Here is a 23,806-nt window from a genome sequence, read left to right as displayed (position 1 = left end):
GTGCCTGTTGCCCACATGCATTCAGCCAGGATAAGAGGCTCCGACAGGATGATGGAGATCCAACTGGAGAAAGACTGCTGATGCCCTGGCTGTCTCTCACTTAGCAGGTCACACCACGAGCCTCATCACACCCAGAGGTTTGAAAATCCTTTCTTTCTTGTCACCGAATGAAGGTAAGCTCATGTGTGGAGCCAGCGTGATCTTTAAATAGGTAATAGAGAATCTTCCAGGCTCTCCTGGTGAGCGGAGAGGATTCCAAGAAAACTGTAAATTTCATAGAAGGTTCTGGGAACAGTGAGGTGACCCTGCCCTCCTCCCGTCCAGACTGGTGTTTACAGAGGATGGGGTTGATTAGTATGTCTCACCTGCTCATGCTGTAACCTAGGTTTGGGACCGAATGACGTTGAGTGGGGGGCTGCGTAAACAGGCTGTGCGACACACGGCAGAGGCAGAGACACCAGAGCAGCCACTGAATTTAGACCAGTGTGTGCCAGACATGAACTCTGCAACACACAACAGGGTTTAGAGTTGGTGCTTAATTAGGGACGATAGCCACAAAGCTGAGTGCTGCATTGTATTGTCTTCAGTAGAACAATGCTTTTGTTCTGTGTCAAATGCATTGAGACAGATGTCAGCAGAACATGTGAGCCCCCCGGCAGGCAGTACCATACAGGCCTGTCTCTTATACCACCACCAGGATGAGGGAGGCTCAGGGATGCAGAATTGCCTGCTGGGAGGACTAGGCAACAAACATGTCTACATAAAAATTGTATACTTTAAACTAGATATGTACAAATCCCTCCCCTCAGGGCCCGGGGAGCCCTGCAGAAGAAGCAGCAGAAAGTGTAAGAGCCAGAGGACATGGAGGACACCAGCAAAAACAAGGCCGTCTAAACCAACATGAGCAGATTCCTGTGGACGCACAGAGGCCGAGACAGCATTGCAGGGCCTGCATCGGTCTGCATCTGTCCTCTGCGTATATATTATGGCTTACAATTAAGTGTTTTTATGGGATTCCTGATTGTGTGAACAAATGGGTCTCTGATACTTGTGCCTTCTCTTGGGCTCTTCTGTTTTGTACAGTTCCGATGTGTTAGTTTTTGTTTTATCTTCTATTTTATTTTATTATCCCTTAGAAACCTATTTGTTTCCTAATGATAGACAGAGAATGGATCTGAATGAGAGGCACAGTGGAGAGAACCTGGGCGGAGTAAAGGGAAGGGGATTCAAGATATATTATGTGATAAAAAAAATCGATATTCAATATAATAAAGCCCAGAGATGTAACTCAGGGGACAGAGGCTTGCCTGGCACGCAGGAAGCCGTGGGCTCCATCCCCAGCACCACTTAACTAGGCATGGTAGTGCACACCTGTGTCAGGAGGTGGAGGCAGCAGAATCAGAAGTTCAAGGTCATCCTCGGCTACCTAGCAAGTCTGAGGTCTGCCTGGGCTACGTGAGACCCTATCTCCCTGCCCCCTTCCAGTTACACAATAAACAAAAAGCTAGGAGCATATTCTTAGTATTACTGAACAGCTTCGAGGAGTCTTTCCTTGGCAGGATTGGTGTGCATATCCACCCCTCAGCTTGTACACCCAGCGCCTGTATTCCTCAGTGGGCAGGAAACTGCCCAGGACGCGGTTCGTGAGTCTGTGGATGCCAGGCAGTAGCCAGCTGCGCTGCCAGGTGGTTGCTGCTAGGCACATGTTTCTCGCCAACTTCAAGTAGGGCCGCACCCCCAGCTCAGACCCAGCCGCTTATTCTTGAAGGTTAGCAAGCGGCCCCAGGGGGGTTCAGGAGAGGCCAGCTGAGTTTGATTTAGTGAACTTAAGAACTGTAGCAGGTCACACCAGCTTCTCAGATACGCAGTTGCAAGGAACCCAGAAAAATCTAGAGATTCTAAGAGGTGCCCTGTCTCTGTTGATAGACCCCACTGTTAGTTGAGGATGTGTTACATTTGTTTATGCAGGGGAACATTTGTTTAATGATGCAAAGAGGTGTTCCATTCTTGATGCTGCATTTATTTAACTCTGGGAAGCTGTGATTCTTTGCCTGTCTAAAACACCTGATCAGTCTGATAAAGATCTGAACGGCCAGTAGCCAGGCAGGAGAAAGGATAGGCGGGACTGGCGGACAGAGAGAATAAATGGGAGGAGAAATCTGGGAAGATCAAAGAGCAAGAGAAGGAAAAGGAGGGAGGGCATCAGGGGCCACACAGCCAGAACAGAAGAAACGAAAATGTATACAGAAATAGAAAGATAAAAGCCCAGAGGCAAAAGAATAAGCCTCCGTGGATTTATCTGGGATCTGGGCAGCGGGTCCCTCAAAGAGTAAAAACAACCAACTACACCCCACCTACTGCCCTTAATTGTTAATTCTTTTTTGTGCCTATGTATGTACTCACGCTCGTTGGTGTCAGCATGGGTGTCGCCATGCCTCAGTGCCTATGTTGAGGTCAGACAGCAGACTCTGCCGTCCGTCTTCTGCCCTGGGACAGGATGTATTGTTTCACCATTGCTAATTCTTAAAAAACAGAAAGAGATGCTGGAGAGATAGCTCAGTAGAGTGCTTACCCGGAAAGCACAGAGCCTGAGTTTGGTCCCAGCACCCATGTGAGGAAGGAGTGGCTGTGGTGGTACACACTTGTGCCCAGCGCTACAGAGGACACACCAGAGTGGCTGGGGCTCCCCGGCCACTTCGGCTGACCTGCAAGCTCCAGGACAGCGCGCACACACACACACACACACACCATTACTGCCTACTTCCCAGTGGTGAGGGACTGCCATACCATCCTTTGCAGCTCCCGTTTTCCAAGCTTAGATTCTTTGGAGACTTTACTTCGCCTAAACCAAGTCCTTCTTCCCACTGCCCTTCCAGAAGCCCAGGCAAAGTGAAGCGGATGAGTGGCGACCCCCCCCCCTTCTCAGCAGGAGGCTGTGCCTCTGCTCTGTCCTGTAGGGGTATCCCAGATGGGATTTGCTTCCCTCCCGACAAGGTCTTTCTCAGAGTAGAGAGGATGTGTTTAGGGAGGACAGTAGACAGACACAGCCAGAACTGTAAACATTTTAATCCCTAAAACAGGTGAGTGCAAATGTGCTCATATACAGTAGAGCTTGCTCAGCTTGGAAGACTAGCATGCATGCCTGGGAAGCACGCAGGGGTCCTGGGTGGCCCAGAACTTGAGGGAGGAGCATATCACCCTGAAACTCCCATCCTGGACCAGTGCAGGTCGTGGTGAATGGTTTGCACTTCCAACTGTGCGAGGGTCATAAAGGAGGAGGCTCTTTGCAGTTGGGCCAACCTGGATGCCCCTGGCCTGCTGTTGGCCTCAGGGGCTTTGACTCTGCTCTCTCATGGTGACAATGAGGTGTAAAATGCCAGTAATGTAGCATGCAGCTGTTCTATTACCAGAGCAGGAGGAGCCAGTCATGGGCCCTACTCATTCTAGTTGTTTTAAGATATAACATGGCTTTTGTGAGAAATGTCCAACTCTTGTGCAGTGCTTGAGGGAGGAGGTGCAATGTCTTTTCCCGACTCCCACTAGGCGAGTGTTTCCAAGAACCTGAGATAAAGTTATTGTTTTCTAGAATGGCTCTTCTTTTCCCTCAGGAAGAACCATGTGGTTTTGAGGCAGGAGAGAGTCTCCATCTTTCCGACAACAAATGTGTCCACTATTGCTCATCTGAGGCACTCTGCTGGGAAGCTGTGTCATCCAGGCCCATGTCCTCCTGGCTCGCTCTCCTGCAAAGCATCCCCAGGTTCTCTGCCACAGCTTCTGCCAGCCGTGGATGTGGAAGCTGTCCTTGCTCTGGGGTGTCACTGGGTTCACATGGCTCAGAGAAGTGCTTCAGAAAGGAGAGAAGTAGAGACAGCTCAGCCTATGCTCACTGCCTGCATGGCCCGAGTCACCCCACCCATCCCCGACATCCTAGGAACTGAGGCCTGCGTAGCTGCAGGCTTCAAAGGCAGGCTCTTAAAATGCACAGGCAGCCTCTGAGGTTAGGATGTGCTACCAAGCTGCACGTCTACATGGCCTCTGCATGTGGGACTTTGTTCAGAAGAGCTGGACGTGCCAATCCAAAGGGAGCCCACAGGAGTCGCCCCAGTTTGCTTGCCTGCCACCCTGCGAGCCCTGGTCGACCCTCTCCACCCACCCAGCTCTGTCTCATGCTGATGCTGCCACTGCAGGCTCAACCCAGCAGTTACACAAGATGCTCAGAGTCCTAAAGACCTACCGTCCTTGTCAGAGACAGAAAAGGAAAATTTGCCAGAACCCTTGAAGTATGCCCATAGGTAAGTTTAGACAGATGGGATGGGAAAGGAGTGAGAGTCGTGCCCTTTTATTGAAGGAGAAAATAAAAAAGAGATAAAGTGATGGTTTTATCCTGAAGTTATATTCCAGTATCTTCTCTTTGGCCTGCTCAAGTTTTGCCTTAACCCATGGTTGTTTTTTTTTTTCTTTCCTAACAGAGGGCATAAGAGAATTCCCGAGTGGCTGCCAATCTTTCTCTTTCTCACGAGTGAATCCCAGCTAGTCTTCTCTGTCAGTAACATGAATTCTGAGCAAGTGGCATTTTATTCGACAGACTCGTTTTAAACTCTGTGTCTGGGATGGACCCACTTGGAAGTGGCTGGTCATCTTGAAAATTGGGAGTCCAAGGCAGTTTAACTCCAGTGCCTGCTCCTGCCCTTTCTTCTCCCTCAGGCCAGAGTGGCTCGGATGGGAAGGAAGGAATCCTGCTTCCAAAGAGAGGGCGAGGCGAGGCTCTCCCCATGCCTGGGCTTCTGGATTATGGAAATCATTATGTTGGGGTACCTGTGACCCAAAGGCTGGAGATACTCTTTGTTTGCTATAAATCAACCTACCCTGGAAGAAGGCAAAAGTATTTGGCAGGTGGATGGGATCCCCAGGCCCTCTGATGCCTCCTGCCTGTCTCCCACCCTGGGGCATTCCTTACCCGAGCAGCATGGCTAGCGGCCCTCGCGGAGGGACCCATCACGATGTTGACACTGCTGGATGACTGGGTGTCGCTGGTGTTGCCTCCCTCTGCTGCAGAGAGTCCAGAGATGACAAGCGCGCTGGAGAAACTCCTTTTGCCAAAGAGGAAGCTGAGAGTAGAGCTGGTTGAAGAGCCCAGGCTAGACCGAATGAGTGCCTCAGCCCGCTCCCGGACACTCAGGTGACCCGTGGTGGTGACGGGAGGTGGTTGCGAGTGCAGGGACGCAGCCGAGTTGTGCAAGGAAAGCCGGCTTCCTGAAGGCCTCTGGGCCAGCTCGTGCACAGAGCTGGACGTCTGAAGGAAGGCTTGGTGGCTCTCTACAATGGGACCTGAGGAACTCAGAGTAGGTGGCCTCTGGCTTATTGCTGAGTGTGCCAGGACAGACTGGCTTCTGCCCTTCCTTCTTCCTGTAAGAAAGCAGAGCACCTGGTCGAACCCTGGAAGAGGTACTTTATAAATATGGGGGTGGGGGTGGTCTCTCTCCATTGTGATCCATCAGTGAGGGCAACACCCCTTAGCCAATCCCTCCTTACAGCCTCATCTTGGGATGGTGAGCTTAGCTCCTCTATACCACTTCCCATGACCGAGCTTACCTGCCATGACTGTCCCACCTTGGTTTTGCATTTGGGGCCATAGCTTCAAGACATGAACTTTCTGAAAACATTTCCAATACAAATCATCAGAATGCTTTTATGTGTGTAATTTAATTTTGGGAGACCACAGAAGCCACGTAGGTACATCACCAGATATTATTCCATTATTTTAAATATATCTCTTAATTATTGTGTTCAGTGGACTCTTTTTCTGTGTATATCATGTGTATTCTCTCTCTCTCTCTCTCTCTCTCTCCCTCCCTCCCTCCCTCCCTCCCTCCCTCCTTCCCTGTGTGTGTGTGTGCATGTGTGTGTGTGTGTGTTTGCACAAGCACTTCAGTGCAGTGCCCTAGGAGACCAAAGTGTCAGATGCCCTGGAGCTGAACCTATAGGCAGTTAGTTGTAAGCTACCTGATGTAGGAATGAAACTCTGGTCCTCTGTGAAAGCAGTAAGTGCTGTGAAGACACACCATGACCACAGCAACTCTTGTAAAGGAAAACATTTAATTGGTGGTAGCTTAGAGTTTCAGAGGTTCAGTCCATTATCTTCCTGTCAGGACATGGCAGTGTGCAGGCAGACATGGTGCTGGAGAAGGAGCTGAGAGTGCTACATCTTGACCTAAGGCAACAGGAAGCAAACTGAGCATAGCTTGAGTATAGGAGACCTCAAAGCCCACCTCCACAGTGGCACACTTCCTCCAACAAGGCCACACCTACTCTAACAAAGCCACACCTCTCAATAGTGCCACTCCCTGTAAGCTTATGGGGCCAATTACATTTAAACTTCCACATCATTCTTCCAGAGTAATGAAATCTTTTTAATGTTGTATATGACCGTTGTCTTTAGCTGTCCAGGAAACCAATACCAAACCAAGGGAGGGGAATGCTTGCTGGGGCTCAATAATACAATAAGACAGTGGGGTAGCATCTCAAAGCCATAGACAGAAGAGTCTAAAGTCTAACATTGAAATGACAGACTTGGGAGGGGCAGCACATACCAGTTACCCTGAGTTGATCATTTCCCCAAGTAGGCACACGTCAGCGTTTCATTCTGTAGCTCATTAATATGGGGCAATTAAGAAAAAAAAAACATTTTTAGGTCTTAAAAACAGAGCATTATTGCCACAGGTGGCCACATACACCAATATCTCTGTGGTGTGTGGGTACCTGCTCTGTCTGTGCCCAAGAAAGCCAAGTCCTCCCCGAGAAACTGGAACTTGGTGGAGGCTGGCTGTACAACCTAGGCCCCTCATTGACATAACTTTGGACACAGTGATGGTGGTATGCTCATTCCCAAAGGGCTTTCATTGGTGACCTGCATGGGTTTCCTCTACCTATAGGTTGTGAAAATGGGAGTCTCAGCTTGAGGTGCTGCGTGAGGTATCCAGAACTGGTGCTGGCCTCTCTGGACTGAGTGAGTGGCCTGGAGCATCTCTGTCTTGGGCACAGGGGAATGGCCTTGGGCTTGAAGGTACCTGTTAAGTCAGTCAGAAATAAGGGGGAGATCCCCAAGGAATCAACATTGTGAGCAAGGGTAGTGGTTTGTTTATTTGGAATCTGAAAAGGCCAAACTTCTGTGATTTCTAAAGCTAATCTCTGTCTAAAACCCTCCGCAGCCAACCACCTGCAAGTCTGTTCTCCGCCTGCACTAGGCAGGGCCTTCTGCCCCCACTAGGCAGGGCCTTCTGCCAATCCCAAGAGCAAAGGGAGAGAGGTCTACAGAACATCAAAAGAGAGCTAGCTGTCCAGAGTCCATGCAAGACAAGGGACTGCCCCAGCGCTGAAGCTTCAGCCAGTCTCTGTGTGCACATGTGGTGTGCACACGTGTGTGCCTCTGCGTGTGAAGGCCAGAGGCCGATGTTAGGTGTCATCCTCTATTGCTCTCTATTCTGTGTGTTTTGATTATGCTTCCTCACTGAACCTGGAGCTGCAAACGAAGCTCTGAGCCCCAGAGATCTTTTTCTCTGCCCTGTTCACAGTGCTGGGATGCTGCTGTTGTGCACAAATTTTACGTGGGTGCTAAGGATCTGAACTCAGGTCTCGGGCTTGTTCAGCAAGCATTGTTCAGACTAAGTCATCTCCTCTTTATACCTCAGATATTCTTTCAGTGTTCTGTTGCTCCTTTTTTTTTCAATTTTAATTTTACAAATTAACCAGCAGCAAGCAAGCTGTGTTGAAATCATCTGCGCTGCTCGGTCTCATTATTTTACAATTAACTTATTTTTCCAACGACCGCATTATCAAATCTGGGTATTTCTAGGGAAAACCTTCAGACCTGAATTGAACATAATGAAATTTATGCTCCTTGGTTCATTATTTTTTCTTTGTCTTTGATTCTAGCAGGATTGCTAGGTTGTGGTGAGAGTCCTTAGTGATATAAGATAGCAACCCTTCTCTCTGGTGTGGGATTCAGACCGGTGATGGGCTTCTATCAACCTGCAGTAAGTAGGTCACCAGCTCACTCCTAGGCCACCTCTCCTTGCTGTGGCATTTACTGTTTGGTACTGAATGACTGTGGGTTGTTGGGAGCTTCGCGAGGTTGGCACACAGAGCTCCTGGCAATGGGCATAAGTGTGAAGTACCCAGCAAGCCAGCAGTGGCTGCTCAGTGTGGTGGCCCGGGGCTGCCTGCTCGTTAGGAATCTGGACAGACTCCGGTCCTCTGGGATTCTGGCAAAGCATCAGAACTGGAATGAATGATGGAAACCAGGCAAGGAGCAAAGACAGGATGGGGCAGGCATGGGGGATGAACTCAGTCACGGGAAGTGGTACACGGGAGTGAGCCCTGCCAATCAGGAGTGGGGCACACTCACTACTGTTGAGTGACTCCCTTTATTTTGCCCTACCCTTGAGTGGCCTCATGCCTAGCTATCACATGACAACTAGCTCTTGTGGTTTGCACGGAAACTGCCTCCCCTAAGCTCATGTGTGACATCCAGGTGGTGGCGCTGTCTTAGGAGACTGTGAAATCTTGCTGGTGCCTTCCGGGAAGAAGTGTGTCATTATAGCCCAGCCATGCTTCCTTCTGCACACAGTCCGCTACTGTGGTGACCAAATGCAGAATTCCATCTGCAGGCTGAGCCTGCATCAGCCGCCATGCCTTCCCCACCATAATGGACTCTATCCAGAGCTAGTCACTCAGGCAGCTTGTGAGGACTGTGAACTCGTGACATGGGGGGTGACAAAGAGAACCATAGCCAGCGGCTCTCCTTTCTTTGAATGGGAGGAGAACATCTCTTCTCTTTTCCCAGTCTGCTGGGCATGGGCTCTGCTTGGGTGTCTTGCTCAGGTGCCGTGCCTGCTCCCCTTGGCACATCGTTTGTTAGGATAGGGAGGGGTCTGGGCTATCTACCGTGTTCCTGTCCCCACTCCTGCCCGCAGCAGGGAATGGGCTGCCTCAGAAGGAACATAGTGTCAGCCCACCAGAAGGAAGATCACTGGAAAGTGGGCCCCTTGCCAGCCAGAGGACAGGACTAGGCCGTGGCCGGTAGGGATGTAGTCAGGGGGACAGATGGAAGGCTAGGAGTGTGCAGGTGTCCTGGGGTTCGCTGCTCTCGGGATAGGACTGGGTAGCAGCTAAAGGGCAAGCAGAGGCTTGGAGGCTGTTCTTCCTCATCTGAATACCAGGTTGGCTGCTTACTGACTGGGTACCTTGGGGCAATGCCTTTTCTGTGCCCTGTGTCTCCACGTGGGAAGGGAAGACGGAGCACCCCAAAGGGCCTAGAGCCATGGAGGGTGTAAAGGAGCCGGTGTATGTACAGCCCTCATGGGAGGCCCCAAGAGCAACAGTGTACAAACAGCCTCGGCAGCAAGTGCAGTGGTCACACAGGATGCAGCATGGACGAGGAGGGCACTACAAGCTAGGTCAGGGTCGGGAGACCCTCAGCCCAGGACGGATTAGGTTCAGGGGCTGGGAGCCCAGGCGCTGAGGTATTTTGTCAGCATGCTTCCTTCACTTAGAGGTTCAGAGCTAGGCTGGACTTAGCAGAAGAATTTTAAGAAGCAATAATGGTGGAACAGCACTGAGAGGGACAGATGGACAGAACGGAGTATTGGACGGTCAGGAAGACATACATCTAATGACTGCCAAAGGTAAAGGACCCACGGACAGATGAATGAGCAGAGCTGGACCCAGCCAGCCAGAGGGTATGACGAGTAAATCTCTTCCAGCGCCACAGCCACTGACCCCAAGTTCCTTGATGGTAGCCAAGAGGCCCTGGAGACTAGAAAATACATTCCATGATGTTGGACCTAAGGCCCTGGGCACACTCACCTGTCCTATGACCCTCTCCACGGGGTGAGGCCCATTGCTGGGTGCCTCCTTTTCTGGCTTGTTCTGAGCTGCTGTCCCGGCTTTCTCCACTGGGGGCATTCCTGCCACCTGCTGCTGGTCCTGTTGGTCCATCCACATCTTCAATGTTGCCACGGCTCCGCTGGCCCACACTGCAGTCCTTTCTCATCCTGTGGTAGGGACAGGAACGTCAGGGTCTCATTGACACATCTCTTGTACAATCCCAGGCCAACAGTGACATCAGTTAAGGACAGTGATCGCATAAGATGGTGTCACCACGTGGTGTGTAGCTGGTTGGCTTTGTACAGCTCTGGTTCGGCAGGTTGAATTCCTCCCATTACAAGTGTCACTTAACTTACCCTGCCTATCCCCGCTAGCCATGAATGAACTGGGTGGAAGGACACTCTCTCCAGGTGGACAGCACCCCAGGAGTGCACGTGAGAAAGGGGCTCAGTGTCTAATAAGCAGATATGCATGCTAGGAGTAGAAGCATCAGGCCGAACCTTTCACGGGAACCCATCAGGAGTGCTACCATGCCCAAGTGATGCTCAGAATACCCCGGCAACCAGAGACTCCTTACTGCAGAAGGCAGCACTGAGTGACAGGCCTGAAGGTTCAGGCCTGCTTCTCTCTGCAGCCAGTGAGAGCTGGGGAGAGGGCTCAGTCAGTCAGGCGCTTGCTGCACGGTGTAAGCCTGAGGACAGCCTGTGGAGCCCATGTCAAAACGCTGGGTACGGTGGTGTGCACGTGTAGTCTCAGCTCTGGAGAGGTGGAGGTGGGCAGATCCCTGGAGCTCATGGGGCAGCAGGTCTAGCCTAATTGGTGGGTTTGTGGCCAGTGATGGAAAGAAGGGATTCTACAAATGTTTTCTCCTTTCCACATGTGTGGGTATGCCTCAACTCACAGATACACACACACAGACACACACACACACATACACACACAACCGTAAGTGATACCTGAAGAATGAGAATGATATGATTCCTGAGGTTGTCGCCTGTCCTCCATACTTACCTGTACACAGTCACAGTCTCTCTCTCTCCTCTCTCTCTCTCTCTCTCACACACACACACACACACACACACACACACAGACACAGACACACACACACACATGCTGGCATACATATGAACATACACACAAACAAGATAAAAAGTACCCTCTATCCCTCAAACCAGTTAGAGGCCAGACACGACCTGGACCTGAGAGTGGCGAACATGACTGTATATGACAGTCCCCATTGATTCCCTCTGAGGCCACTTGTTGGCCACATGACCTGTTGAGGGTCAGTTGGGCACAGCAGGGTGACTCATCTAAGACAACAGTGACTCTTATCATCATGCCGCCCAGAGCTCAGCTCCACACGCTTCTCCCCGGTGCCCAGGCAGAGGCCCCTGGGAAGTCCTACCTTAGCCACCTGGTCTGGAACCACGTCCTCATACGGTCCAGTGTGACAGGCCCACCCCAGACGCTTTGCAGCTGCTTGTGGGTTCCCAGGTAAGACGTGGTCAGTGGGGAGACATACATGGGGTACCCCAGCGGCTGATCGCAGGAGGAGTTGATGAGATTGCGTAGCACCTGCTTGTTGTTCTGGATGCTTCCACGCTCTGGGTTGCGGTTGCGCAGGAAAATGAGTTCCTGCTGCTGTCCTGCCCAGAGTCCTCTCACGCACTCCTTGTTTACCTGCAGGCAGGGGTGGGAGTGCAGAGAAGTCCAGGGATCCCACCGTCAGTTGGGATTTAACCCACAGAGAGTGAGTCCGGTTCTGGGAGAGTCTGGGGGTATAACTACTTGGCCGGCAGCCCTTGTCTCACTCCTGAAAATAATGTCATTCTCATGGGGGAACTTAGGAAAAATAAAAAGGAAGTAAGACTTTTCTCTTAGCCCTATGCAAAGACAGGTCATGGGCAGGAGGGCTCTTCCACCCAGGAGCGGACAATCCAAGAAAAGTAGGCATGTCTAACTTGTAGCCCATGGACCACATGTCCTAAATCATAAATTACTTAAACAAAACAAAATGGTGTTGTCAATTTGGTAGATCCTCCCCACATGCTGGTTCTCCCAGGAGGGCACCACAAGGGCACCAGGCTTTCAGGCTGCCTCTCTGGTGTCTCCGGCTGCTGGCTAGCACTCCTGCTTAGGGACCAGTAGTGCCAACTGCCTTGTCTGTCTTCTTGCTTCCCAGTTGGAGATCAGGACACGTGACCTACCTTGATGACCTTGAAGCTCAGGAAACCCCTGTGGAGCATGATGACTTTGTATTCGTCGGCACCCTCGTCCACCACGTGCCTCAGGGTCAGCAGCTCCTCCTTGTTGGACAGCACCGCACCCCTCCAGGCTGGGTCTCCCTCATGACAGATCACGACCTTCTTCTCGAAGGACTGGATGGCCTCATAGAGAACGGCCGGATCTTCATACTCATCCGGGCAGGTGAACTGGTCCTGGTGGGGAGAGCCCAGGTGGGCTCAGTGAGGCCAGAGCTGCTGGTCTGGGCAAGGGCAGAGGGGGACTTGCGGTGGCCTCTGGGGCCACATGCTTGCCTCATTTCCCCGCCCCCCACTGTACTCTCGCCACTGAGTCTTGAGCTGGGCACTGAGGGCATCTCAACTCGTTGTCCCTAACCAGCTGGAGCGTGCCCAGGAAAGAGCTGCATTCCTTAGGCCTCTGTGACATTTAGGTCAGCTCCCCTCTTCCTAGTGAACCTCCTCCTCTATGCTCTGGGGGAAGATGGCCATTAGCCCATGCCAGGTTTATTCAGACTACCCACTGTTTCCAAAGCTAGCGTTGAATGATTTCTAAGGCTTTCCAGAAAAAAAGATTTTTTTTTTGGGGGGGGGGGATTGTTTGTTGTTGTTGCTGTTTTGGTTTGGTTTGGTTTTGGTTTTCCGAGAAAGGGTTTCTCTGTGTAATAGTCCTAGCTGTTCTAGAACTTGCTTTGTAGACCAGGCTGGCCTCGAACTCACAGAGATCTGCCTGCCTCTGCCTCCCCAGTACCAAGATTAAAGGCGTGCGCCACCACCACCCATATCAAAGACTATATTGTTATTACTTCATTTTTGTGGCTTTCTTTTTGAGACAAGGTCTCATTCTGTAGTTGAGGTGGACATAGAATAATTTACCATTCTAATTATTATTTGAGCATGTCATATACATCAGAAGGAGATGGAGTCTGTGTTATTGACTTTCTCCTTCCATGTGTTCAGTGTGTGTGACTGCATATGTAGAGGGCAGAGGGCCACCTTAGGTGTCCTCCTTGGTCGCTAGCCACATTCTTTTGGCTCTTGTTTTCAGATAAGGCCTTTCATTGATCCTAGTGGTCACCAGCTTGGCTAGATTGCTGGCTAGTGATGCCTCCCCCTACCCAAAGAGCCTCTTGTCTTTCTGCTCTCAGCCCTGGGATTACAATAAAACGAACACACCTAGATTTTCTCCCTGGGTTCCATGGTTCAGACTCATACTCATGCCTGGACAGCAAGCCCGTTGCTGACGGAGGCCTCGCCGGAGCCCACATTTCTTACTTTTCTTCTCACAGGGGAGAGTTCTCTATTTGAGCCCATGGTGTAAGAGGATTTATGGCATACTCCTTGGCTGAGCTGATTCTAGGCCAGTGAGGAGACAGACAACCATGGAGTGGGGCTCCCTGGGGGGAGGATGGAGGAGGAGGCTGCTCACCTCACAGTGGGTGGGGAGTTGACTTAAGGGGGCAGACTCAGATTATTGTTCTTTCAGAATTGGCTTTTTTACCTGGTGCAGCTTCAGGGACATCCGGACGGCTGGAACAACAACTTTGTGCAACAGGTCCATGTCGGCAAATACCCACTCGTCTCGAGCTGTGACCCGGAAGTCACCTTTGAAGAGGGCATGCAGCCCGTACAGAAAGGAATCCAGGCTGCAAAACAGTCACGTTGCTGTGGGGTGCACACAGAGTTCGTGACCCCTTTATCCCACCAGTGTCTGCATCTTCTGGTTTAAGGATTACCTTCCTAGGGTTAGGGAAATGGCTCTGTTGGTCCACACAAGCGTGAGGACCTGAGTTTCCAACACCTCATTAAAAAAGCCATGTATGGTTGTATGTGCTGGCAATCCTACTGCTAAGGAAGCAGAGGTAGGATTGGTCCCTGGTTCTAGCAGGCCACCCAGTGTAGCTTACCCAGTGAACTCTGGACCAATGAAAGATGCTGTCTCAAGTAAGATAGATGGTATCTGAGTAACAAACAGGGCATGACCACTTGTACATACACACACACACACAAACACACGCATTATCTTCCTGTATTTTGGACTGACCCAACATGGAAAGGAAGATGATTCTAGATGTTTCCCAGAACCCCCATGCCTGGCCCCACAGCGAGGCTGGTGCCTTGGTGTAAGGCCACTTCCTATCACCCTAGGAACCACTGACATAATCTCTGAGCGGGAAACTGAGATCCAGCCTGGAACAGGCCAGACACATACACCAGAAAGCAGAGACAGCAGGCTCACCCTCCCCAGCCACACTGGCTCTGCCACACCTATCCCGCCTCACCAGTATCTTACTTCTTGAAATTTCAGGGCTGGGTTAATCATAGTAGAAATTGGATTCTATCATAATATACAGAGAGGAAAAAATAGTCAAATGTCACCCAAGCACGGACTCTTAGATTATCAGAGCACAACTGTCCCCTCTGCCACCCTTTCTTCGAAGGCCAAGGTTGGTGGCTAATTTCTCTGCCAGGGTTGTTTGGGTTTTCATATCATCTTAGTTAGGGTTTCTGTTGCTGTGAAGAGCCACCGTGACCACAGCAGCTCTTATAAAGGAAAGCATTTAACTGGGGCTGCCTGACAGTTTCAGAGATTTAGTCCATTATCATCATGGTGGGACAGGGCAGCGTGCAGGCAGACTTGGTGCTGGAGAAGGAACGGAGAGTTTTACATCTTGCATGCACCAGGAAGTGTTCTGTTTCACTTGGCATGGCTTGAACATAGATAGGCCCTCAAAGCCCACCTCCAACAAGACCACATCTACTCCAACAAGGCCACGCCTCCTAAGTGCCACTCCCTTTGGGGGCCATTTTCTTCCAAACCACCACACAGGTCCTGCTTTCCTGCCGTGTTTCATCCCCGTCTGTGTCACTGTCTCTGAGGGTCACCTGAGTGAAGGACAGGGTGTCACAGCCGGCCTGGGCCTTTCTGAGTGAACACAATGTGTCCTGTATTCTGGGGATAGGAAGGAAAGTCTTCTCTCCCTCGCCCTTATTCCTCCACTGTGCCCTCTCATGGTGACCTCTAATGCCCCCGAGATGCAGGGATGAGGCAAACATGGCAGCCAGCACTTTGGACAGGGCTGGCCTGGGATAGGAGGCATAGGACACACATTGAGAAGACTTTGGTCTCAATGCCATGCACAGGACCTGTGCGTCAGAGACGCATAGCCACACGGCCACCGCGTGCTGCTGCGGAACCTTGCTGTGGTGTGTATCCCTTCCGTTGATTTCCATCCCGGACTCCCTTTAGGAAGACTCAGAGGCTTTGCACAGGAGAAACGGGAGCTGCCAGGGCCTCCTCAGATGGAGGGATCTAGAACCTTCTGGAAAGGGATCGAGGGAGTAACCTTTCCCAAAGGGCTGTCTGCTCACAGAGCAAACACTCCCAAGGGGCTGGGAGCCACAGCCAGCTCCTGGGAGGCAAGGAGGCCACTGGAGCCGAGCAGAACTGCAGGCAGGTGGGTGCCATGGTCAGAGGCTTCCCTACCTGAGTGAAGCCGCCATCTGCTCTCCAGGGGGACATCTGGAAAGGCGCTAACCATGAAAGTGGGGAGGAGGTGCTAAGTCATGGGTGACGTGAGCGCAGGAAGATGTGGGGGACATCACACTGCACACTCCGTGCAAGAGGAAATGCTCTTTTAGATGTGGGATCAGGATAGGACAAGACTTGAGGGTTCACCCAGACCCCCCAGGTAACACCCACAGATCCAAGAGCCTCAGCCTGCTGCTTGCTCAGTCGCAGGCCATTGCTCCCCCTTACTCAGACACCCAGGCTCCCATCTCAGGGCTCAGCAGGCTACACCGAGTTGTCGATTCTCTTTTCAGAGAAAATGACACACTGCCGTGCTTACAGGTGTTTGATTAAAGTGACCCTCCACATGAACCAGAGCCCGAGTGAATCCCTCCAGCATGGGGAATCCCCGCTTGACCTCACACAGCGAAGGGTTCTACCGGGAGGTGTTTCATAACTGGCTTCTCCCCGTGGGGGACATAAGGAGGAAGAAGGTCTCCAACAGGCAGCCTGGAGAAAAGCAGGGGAGCAAGGGGAACAAGGGGCTTGGAAACCTCTCGAATGCCTGCAGTGCGTTTGGATTTGGAGCGTCACTGGGGTTTGTCCTCTTGTGCATCTGTTGAGAAGCCAGTGTGGTCATAGACAATTGTGATCTCTGAACTAGGAGGCAGAGATAGGTGGATCCCTGGGGCGCACAGGGAGAAGCCCAGTTACAAAGGTGGCTGGTGCCTGGAGAAGGACAGTTGAAGTTGCTGCCTGGCTTCCACACACATGGACACCTAACAGGCATAGGAATGCACACATACATTGACTGGACTGAGAAATGACAGACTCCTACCCAGCTGGATCTGGGCTGTCACGGCTGTGAGAGAATAGCACACAGCACAATCAGGTTGTCTGTCTCGGAGACCAAGCCCCATCCAAACCCACGAAGGAGGTGGGCAAGACAGGCTGTCTCATCACAGAGCCAAGGATGCAGGGGAATCAGGAGAGAGGGGGAGGAGGGAGGGAGGAAGGGAGGGAGGGACAGAGGGAGGGAGGAGGAGAAAAAGGAGAAGGAGAAGAGGAAGGGGAAGGAGGAGGGAGGGAGGGGAATGGGGAGAGGGAGAATAGCTGTGTCCAGGCTCCAGGCAGGGACAGCAGGAAGGACACATCTGGCTCTGACCCCACCCCTTCCTGCTACTACTTTGCTCCTCTTCCTCTTGGACCAGCTGTGCCATGCCCTTCGCATCATGATGAATTTGGAGCCATGAGCCAAGACAAACCATTCCCTCTTTGAACTTAACTTGCTCTCCCGGGTGTTCTGATCATAGTGACGAGAGCAAAAACTAAGGCCATCTCCGGCCAACCTGGCTTGGCTGTTCCCTGTGCTCTCTCTGTGGTGGCTCTCAATCCCTGGGATTGGGCCCACAGGAGACATCTGTCTGTGTCTGGGGACAATTTTGATGCCCCAACTGATGTAGGGACACTGGGTAGAGTCTAGGGCACAAAATCAACTCATAGAATAGCCACCCAAGGAACTGCTAGAGCCCCAATGTTGAAAACCACCAGGCCCACTAGGAAATGAGACCAGCACTGGAGTTGGGGGTCCTCCAGTACTAGACAAGGGATCACTGCCCAGGGTCATTAGCTGGGTTTGGACCTTAGGCTTTGGGGAAACAACTGTGTCTCAGGGACAGTTTCTGCAGGACTGACCCTGCAGCACAGACTGATTTGTTCCATTGCCACCCTTCACACTGTGACATCCGGGCTTTGCAAGAGCAGTGCAGCTACTGAGGGGGCTGACGAGATGACTCACCACTGTGTTCTCTGGCCTAACTCATCAGTCACGGGGATACACAGTGCTCAAGATGCCAGCTCCAGGACCCTAGTGTTCTCTTCCCGTGTGCCTCATTCCCCTCCGGGGCAGCCACAGACAAGACATTGGCTCTGCTGTCCCAGTCACCTCCTTGGCACACCAGTTCAGCAAACACAGTGGGCCAGGTGACCAGCGCCACCTCATGGGCATTTAGATCACAATCACAAGGCAAAACAACCAAAACCAATCAACCAATCAAACAAAAAAGCCCAGCACGGTTACTGAGCACAGTCCCTGACCAGCCTGACCTTGTTTCATCTGTGCCATTCCATGGTGGCTTTCAACTACTGCCATCGGGGACAGGCTAGAGCCCGGTGTGTTCTAAAATCAAAATATTCCCTTGGGGGAGCCAGGCTTGTTCCTAGGTGGTGAAGAACACCCAGAATGCCCTGCTGTTCCTTCAGGGCAGGAACCTCCCTGCGAGTGAAGGGATCCAGAAACTCTATTCCCCCCATTCCCCTGTCTCTGGCTCCCAGCACTGGGATGTCAGGTATGCATGACACCATACCAAGGTTTTGAAGTGGGTAAGGGGATCTGAACTCAAGTCCCGTGCTGTGTGAGCACTTTGTCCTAAGCCATCTTCCCAGACCTTATTTCTTCATTATGAGTTAGAGAGCTACTGACAGGTTGGGGACAATTCCCAGTCAATGCCTCTCCGCCCAGTTTCTCTAGTGCTGAGTACCAAAGGTGAAGCCACACAATAGCCACCGATGCCCTGTGACTGGGGGTGGTGGTGGATGTCCCCAGTTAGAGCATCTTAGCTGGAAAAGAGGGACAGCAGCGCCCAGGCACAGCTTGTCTGTGACAGATCCTGCTCAGGGGACAGAGGGTGAAAGGGGGTCTGGGAAAAATGATAGGGATGAACCTTTCCCAAATATCAACTTTGCTAGGTACCAGGCAAGCATCCATAAGGAGGCCTGCAACCATTTTATTTGAACATAGGGTGGGGTGTCACATGTCTCAGGCTGCCCTTGAACTCACTATGTAGCTGAGGATGACCTTGAACTTCTGATCCGCTGCCTCTACCTCCACACTGCAGGAATTACAGGTATATGTCACCATGTATGACTTATGCAGTGTTGGGGGCTGAACCCAGGGCTTCAGGCACACTAGGTAAACCTTTTATCTTAGCCCAACCCTTACAACCTAGAAGGTCTGAGACCCGGGACCCCTGGGTTCCAACCGCCCATAGTGATATTTCTAAATGCAAGAGTCTAAAGTTTGCAATAACCCAGAAACATTCTGCAGACCCAACCTGATTTCCCAAGGAAAGATGCATCTCAACGGCTTGCAAACAGGCCAGGTTGAAATAAAGAAAATGACTGACAGAACCCATCAAACACAAACCCCAGCCACCTGCACAAGCCTAAAATATCCCAGTTGTCTCTCTGGTACCTCATAGCCATATTGTGTGCAGCTGTTCCCAGAGCTCGCCTCCCCAAAATGCACAGGGCAAAGGAAAGTGTCACCAGAGGTGAGTCTTCATCGCTGTCCACAGGGTCCAAGGCCTTGGAGAGCTGAAAGAACAAGGATGTGAAGCCAGCTGTCACCCGGGCTCTCACGTGTGTGGCTGCAGCAGGCTAACTGGGCACCTCTGAACTGACCCTGGAGAGGGGAGTCTGTTGCTGCCACAATTAAGTACTTGCTTAAGTACTGAACATTTGTTCAAAAAAAATGTTTTCACCTCTATTTTCTTATTATCTATTTTGGAATACAGTAAGAGAAAGGAGGTTAAGGACCCTTGCTGTGTAGGCTTGTCCTCAGTGGCTCAGCCCCAGGTCCCCTCCTACCTCCTGTCTTTTCCCTGCGCAGTACTGAATCCACTCCAGGAACACGGTGCAGTAACTCGCCCGTGTGATGCCCTGGAGACACGGGACGTAGTCGTCGTCGATGTTGATGTTAAACATCGCAAGGTCACGCTCAATGTGGTGCCACTTGGCGAAGGGCTGGAGGGACTTCAGCAGGGGCTCGTTCTTGACCCACGAGAGGAGTTTGGGGGAAGTGACCATGTAGTATATTATGCTCTGCGGAAAGCAAGCGAGACTGTGAGATCTCATAGCCAGTGGACAGCCAGGAGACCTCACTGTTTTGATTTATCAGGCCTCAGTAAGAAGGGTCTAGAAAGATGGCTCGGAGGCCAAGGGGAGACATCTTCGTCTCCATCAAAGACGGCTTTGGCTGCCGGGGTTTGAGGTCTCTGATGGGTACCTTTTGGCTATCAGCTCAGTGTAGAGGACATGAGGTCCTTTTGCTCATAGATAATCACTAGGGAAACCAGGAATGTTAAACACGCTGGGTGGTCTCTTCAAATGAACAGATATACAGCCAGTCTGTTCATCTTGAGCATTCTTTCCCAGTCAATAGAACCCATCTTTATAGAAGAGGTCATATGGACTTTGAAAAAAGTTTCAATGTAGCAAGCTTTGCTGTACACAGAGGATTGAGTTAATTATCACCGGGACATTTTTTTTTTCCAAAATTGTGCTGTGCTTAAATATGCCTAAAATAAATGGCCTGGGGCCAGACTCTAGAAGTTGGAACTAACACTGGCTACTGAGCCGTGTTGAACAAATTTTCCTCTGGCCTCACACAGATCGACAGTTCTGGCCCTGGTGGTTGCAGAGACACCCCACAGGACAGCACTAAACTGTGGAGCCCTCAGTAGGCTTGTCACCGTCCATAGCCTTCCCTCAGCACAGGGTCCCTCACAAGGGTTTCCTCTGTCCCCTCCTGTCCTTCTGGTCCCTTTTCCTTAGAACACAGCTCAGCCCAGGCCAGCACTCGGTACCCTGAGCCAGAACCACATTTTTCTTCACAGGGCATCCAGCTGCACACTTCTTTTCTTGTCTTTTTCCTTTCCCCTTTCCCTTTCCTCCTTTCCTCTTCTCTTTCCCCGTCTCTTTCTCCCTCCTCTCTGTTTTTTTTTTTTTAAATCATTTTTCTTTCTAATCTTTGGATTGAATGTTGAAACAAGGTCTTTTGTAGGATGGTTTGGAACTCTCTATGTAACATTGAGCTTCTGCCCCTCCCTCCTCCTCCTCCTGATACTGGGACTTATAGATGTACACCAACCACAACATGAGGTTGTATGCAGTGCTGGGGATTGAACCCAGGACTCTGCATGCTAGGCAAGCACTCTGCCACCTGAGCTCCATCTCCAATCCAAACTCTGGCTTTAAACTGAACCATCTGCACAGAGCTAATAATGTAATCTGTAACTCTGACACGGACCTGCTGATGTGCCCTGGGTATTTAAAGTGGCCATCACAACAAGCGTCCCTGCTGTGGTGGAAACGGACAGACAGTCAAGGTTGGAGCCAGCCTGCTGTGCCCAGACTTAGGCTAACACAGAGCCCTGTTGTGTCTTTCAAGAAAGAAGAGGTCCCCAAGCCTGACTGCATCTCTCATTGGGAAGCTGGGAAAAACCTCGCCCTGCCACTTTGTGTAGAGATTTCCAGGAACCCTGCCTTTCACCCCCTCTCCCCACTTCCTAGGCACCGCCCCTAGTGCTGGGAAACGCAACACACCTTGACATAGTAGCGGACGAGCACCCTGCGGAGGTCAAACACCTGCAGCATGGTGGCTGCGTTGTTGTCCATGATGCGATAGCCCTCCAGGATGTACTGTGTGCGCGTGATCTCCCAGGTGAGCCAGCGCAGGTGGAAGGCAGCATTGCAGGACAGCAGGTGTGGCAGGTGGCCAGGCTTGCAGCAGCAGCAGCCTCTGTCATCCTCGTCACCTTCCATGATGGCCTCCACCTCCCTCTGCTGGCAGTAGGTCCCTGGCCAAGGACACAAGGAGCATTAGGTCACGCAGAGGTCAGAAGAAGAGGGTGCCAGGTGATCTGGATCTAGAATTACAGACAGGTGTGAACTGCCATGTGTGTGTGTGTGTGTGTGTGTGTGTGTGTGTGTGTTGAAAATCACACCCGGTTCCTCTGGAAGGGCAGCCAGTGCTCTTAGTCACCAAGCCCTCTTTGTAATCCCGTGAGGTGTCTCTGAAGGTGCTAGGAGGTGCAGGAGTCTAGTGTGTGTTCTTTGTTTTAAAGCAGGCCTACTGAACAGCCATGAATAACTTTTTGGGTGCGTACCTATATGAAAGGTGTGTGTGTGTGTGTGTGTGTGTGTGTGTGTGTGTGTGTAGGGAGGTGGGTAGGTTATTTCTCAGGAGCCCTCTGCCTTGTTTTGAGATGGTCTCTCCATGGATGGCAGCTCAGTAAGTTGGCTAGATCAGCCCTGCCTCCCGGGAACTGGAGCTCAAGCCTCTAATCCCAATGTTCAAAAGCAGGAACAGAACAATCCCTGGAGCTTGCTGGCCAGCAAGACTAGCCAAGTCACTGAGCTCCTGCTTCAGTGAGAGGCTTTGTCTCAACAATAATAAAACAGAATGGAGTGGCGAGACACTGGCATCAACCTCTGGCCTCCACAAACGTGTGCAAAAATACACAGAAACATCATACACACAGATGTACACACACACACACACACACACACACACACACAAACCTAAAAAGTGGAACTAATCAAGGCTTCCAGGCACACTGGGCAGCCCAGTACATGGCAAGTGTTGAAATGTGTAATTCTGTAATCATCTCTGGGAATAAGACCTCCCAACTTCCTCTCTTTACAGGTCGGAACAACAACACAACCAACCAGACTCAGAGGAGGGGTCTTTCTAGTTCACGGGTCATTCAGAACGTCTCTGATGTGGGAGTGATTTCTTACTAATAAAGAAACTGCCTAGGCCCATTTGATAGGCCAACCCTTAGGTAGGCGGAGAAAACAAAACAGGATGCTGGGAGAAAGAAGCTGAGTCAGGAGTCGCCATGATTCTCCCACTCCAGACAGACGCAGGTTAAGATCCTCCCTGGTAAGCCACCTCGTGGGCTACACAGAATATTAGAAATGGGTTAGAACAATATGTAAGAGCTAGCCAATAAGAGGCTGGAACTCATGGGCCAGGCAGTGTTTAAAAGAACACAGTTTCTGTGTAATTATTTCGGGGCATAAGCTAGAGCTAGCTGGCGGCCGAGAGCTGGGGCGGCAAGGAAATGGCCCGCAGGTCCGCAGATCCTCACAACGCGCCTCCTCCTCACACAGCCTTCCTGAGGCAGATGCTAAGGGGGAAAAGACTCTGCTAGTGCCCACGGGACACAGCCTGCTCACCTAGACCCGCCACATACACTGACATGCCTTGGGCTCCTCCAATTAGAAGTGAAGGGAACTATGTGTGCTAGCATTTGTGAGGGACAGCGCTCTACTTTATGGATGAAGTCTGGAACTCAGGGAGTCAACAGATCACGCAAGCTGCACAGACATAAAACCCAGAGGCATGACAAAGCAGTGACTGTTGCCAAGAGGAAGAAAACTGTGGAGTTTGAGATTAGTGGGAGAGCTGTGTGGATCTGCCAGTTAAGATAAAGATCCGGGTTGGGTTTGCTTTGGATAAGATTAGGCTACGCAGATGTTTCCACGCGTCCCCGTGGGCCAGTGATTATGGGGGTCAGCCAAACCGCGAGAACACTGATAACATCTCCCTCAGACAGGAGCATAAATCTTGCTTTTTCATATTCCCTGGCTCCCAGGTGAGTGGGTGGCTTCACCCTAATAATTGCCTGTGCTTTCTGTGTCCCTTCTGCAAGGTCTATCAAGATGCTGAGGAATGGCCTGCAGGGTGGGGCCACATGAAAATTTGAAAGAATTCTGAGAAAATGGGATTAAAAAATTTAACATCAAATAGACTTTTAAAATGTTTAGACATTCTTTTTTTCAGTCTTTCCTTATTGAACTTCCCTCTCTCCCCTTCTTTCTTTCCCTCCTCTCTTCTCTCCATTCCCTACTCAGCTCATCCATCTGGTGTCAACTCCTGTGACAGCGGTGGGCTAGTGCATCGAGGCCCTGTGGCAGAAGCTGAGGCCCTGTAAAGCCCCGTCACGGGGATGTCCACTGAAGATCCTGGTATGAAAGTAGATTGGTTTTTCCAGTGAGGAAGGCGGTGTGGAGCTGTCAGAAGGCTATGTGGGAGACAACTACTGAGCGCCTGGGAACCAACTAAATACTGTGGCAGAGATTTCCAGCAAGTTCCCCACAGTCAGACTGTCCAGATGGAGAGCCACATGGTTGCCCAGCTGCACCCTGATCTAGCAGTGAGCCCAGGGCCCTTCTCCCTTGCTTTTCTTTTGGAGTTGGTTAGGGGGTTGGGAGGAAGGACGATGCCTCTCCTGAGGGTAGCTATCACCTTCAGGGTTCTCTCTCCTGAGCCCGAGTTCACAGGTATCTTATAAACAAGACCAGTCCCCTGCCTTGGCTCTTT

The 23,806-nt window shown here is 51.2% G+C and overlaps 1 protein-coding gene across 1 annotated transcript in view; it reads right to left on the bottom strand.

Moving 5' to 3' along the window:
* Positions 1-2,020: 2,020 nt before the first annotated feature.
* Positions 2,021-23,806, bottom strand: part of Pcnx2 (pecanex 2) — a 103,054-nt gene continuing 81,268 nt past the window's right edge. The window contains exons 22-30 of the mRNA XM_050146905.1: positions 21,022-21,275; positions 19,285-19,518; positions 18,890-19,011; positions 13,627-13,771; positions 12,093-12,323; positions 11,291-11,565; positions 9,865-10,052; positions 4,958-5,406; positions 2,021-3,844 (exon numbers count right to left, since the gene is read on the bottom strand). Coding sequence (XP_050002862.1) covers positions 3,671-3,844; positions 4,958-5,406; positions 9,865-10,052; positions 11,291-11,565; positions 12,093-12,323; positions 13,627-13,771; positions 18,890-19,011; positions 19,285-19,518; positions 21,022-21,275 — 2,072 coding nt within the window. The 3' untranslated portion in view covers positions 2,021-3,670. The remainder of the gene's footprint in view (positions 3,845-4,957; positions 5,407-9,864; positions 10,053-11,290; positions 11,566-12,092; positions 12,324-13,626; positions 13,772-18,889; positions 19,012-19,284; positions 19,519-21,021; positions 21,276-23,806) is intronic.

Source organism: Alexandromys fortis, unplaced genomic scaffold (assembly GCF_014885135.2).
Source record: "Alexandromys fortis isolate MF-2015 unplaced genomic scaffold, M_Fortis_MF-2015_v1.1 scaffold_12, whole genome shotgun sequence".
Taxonomy (NCBI): Eukaryota; Metazoa; Chordata; class Mammalia; order Rodentia; family Cricetidae; genus Alexandromys; species Alexandromys fortis.
Note: the sequence above shows the minus strand (reverse complement) of the source record. Positions and strands in the feature narration are given on the sequence as shown.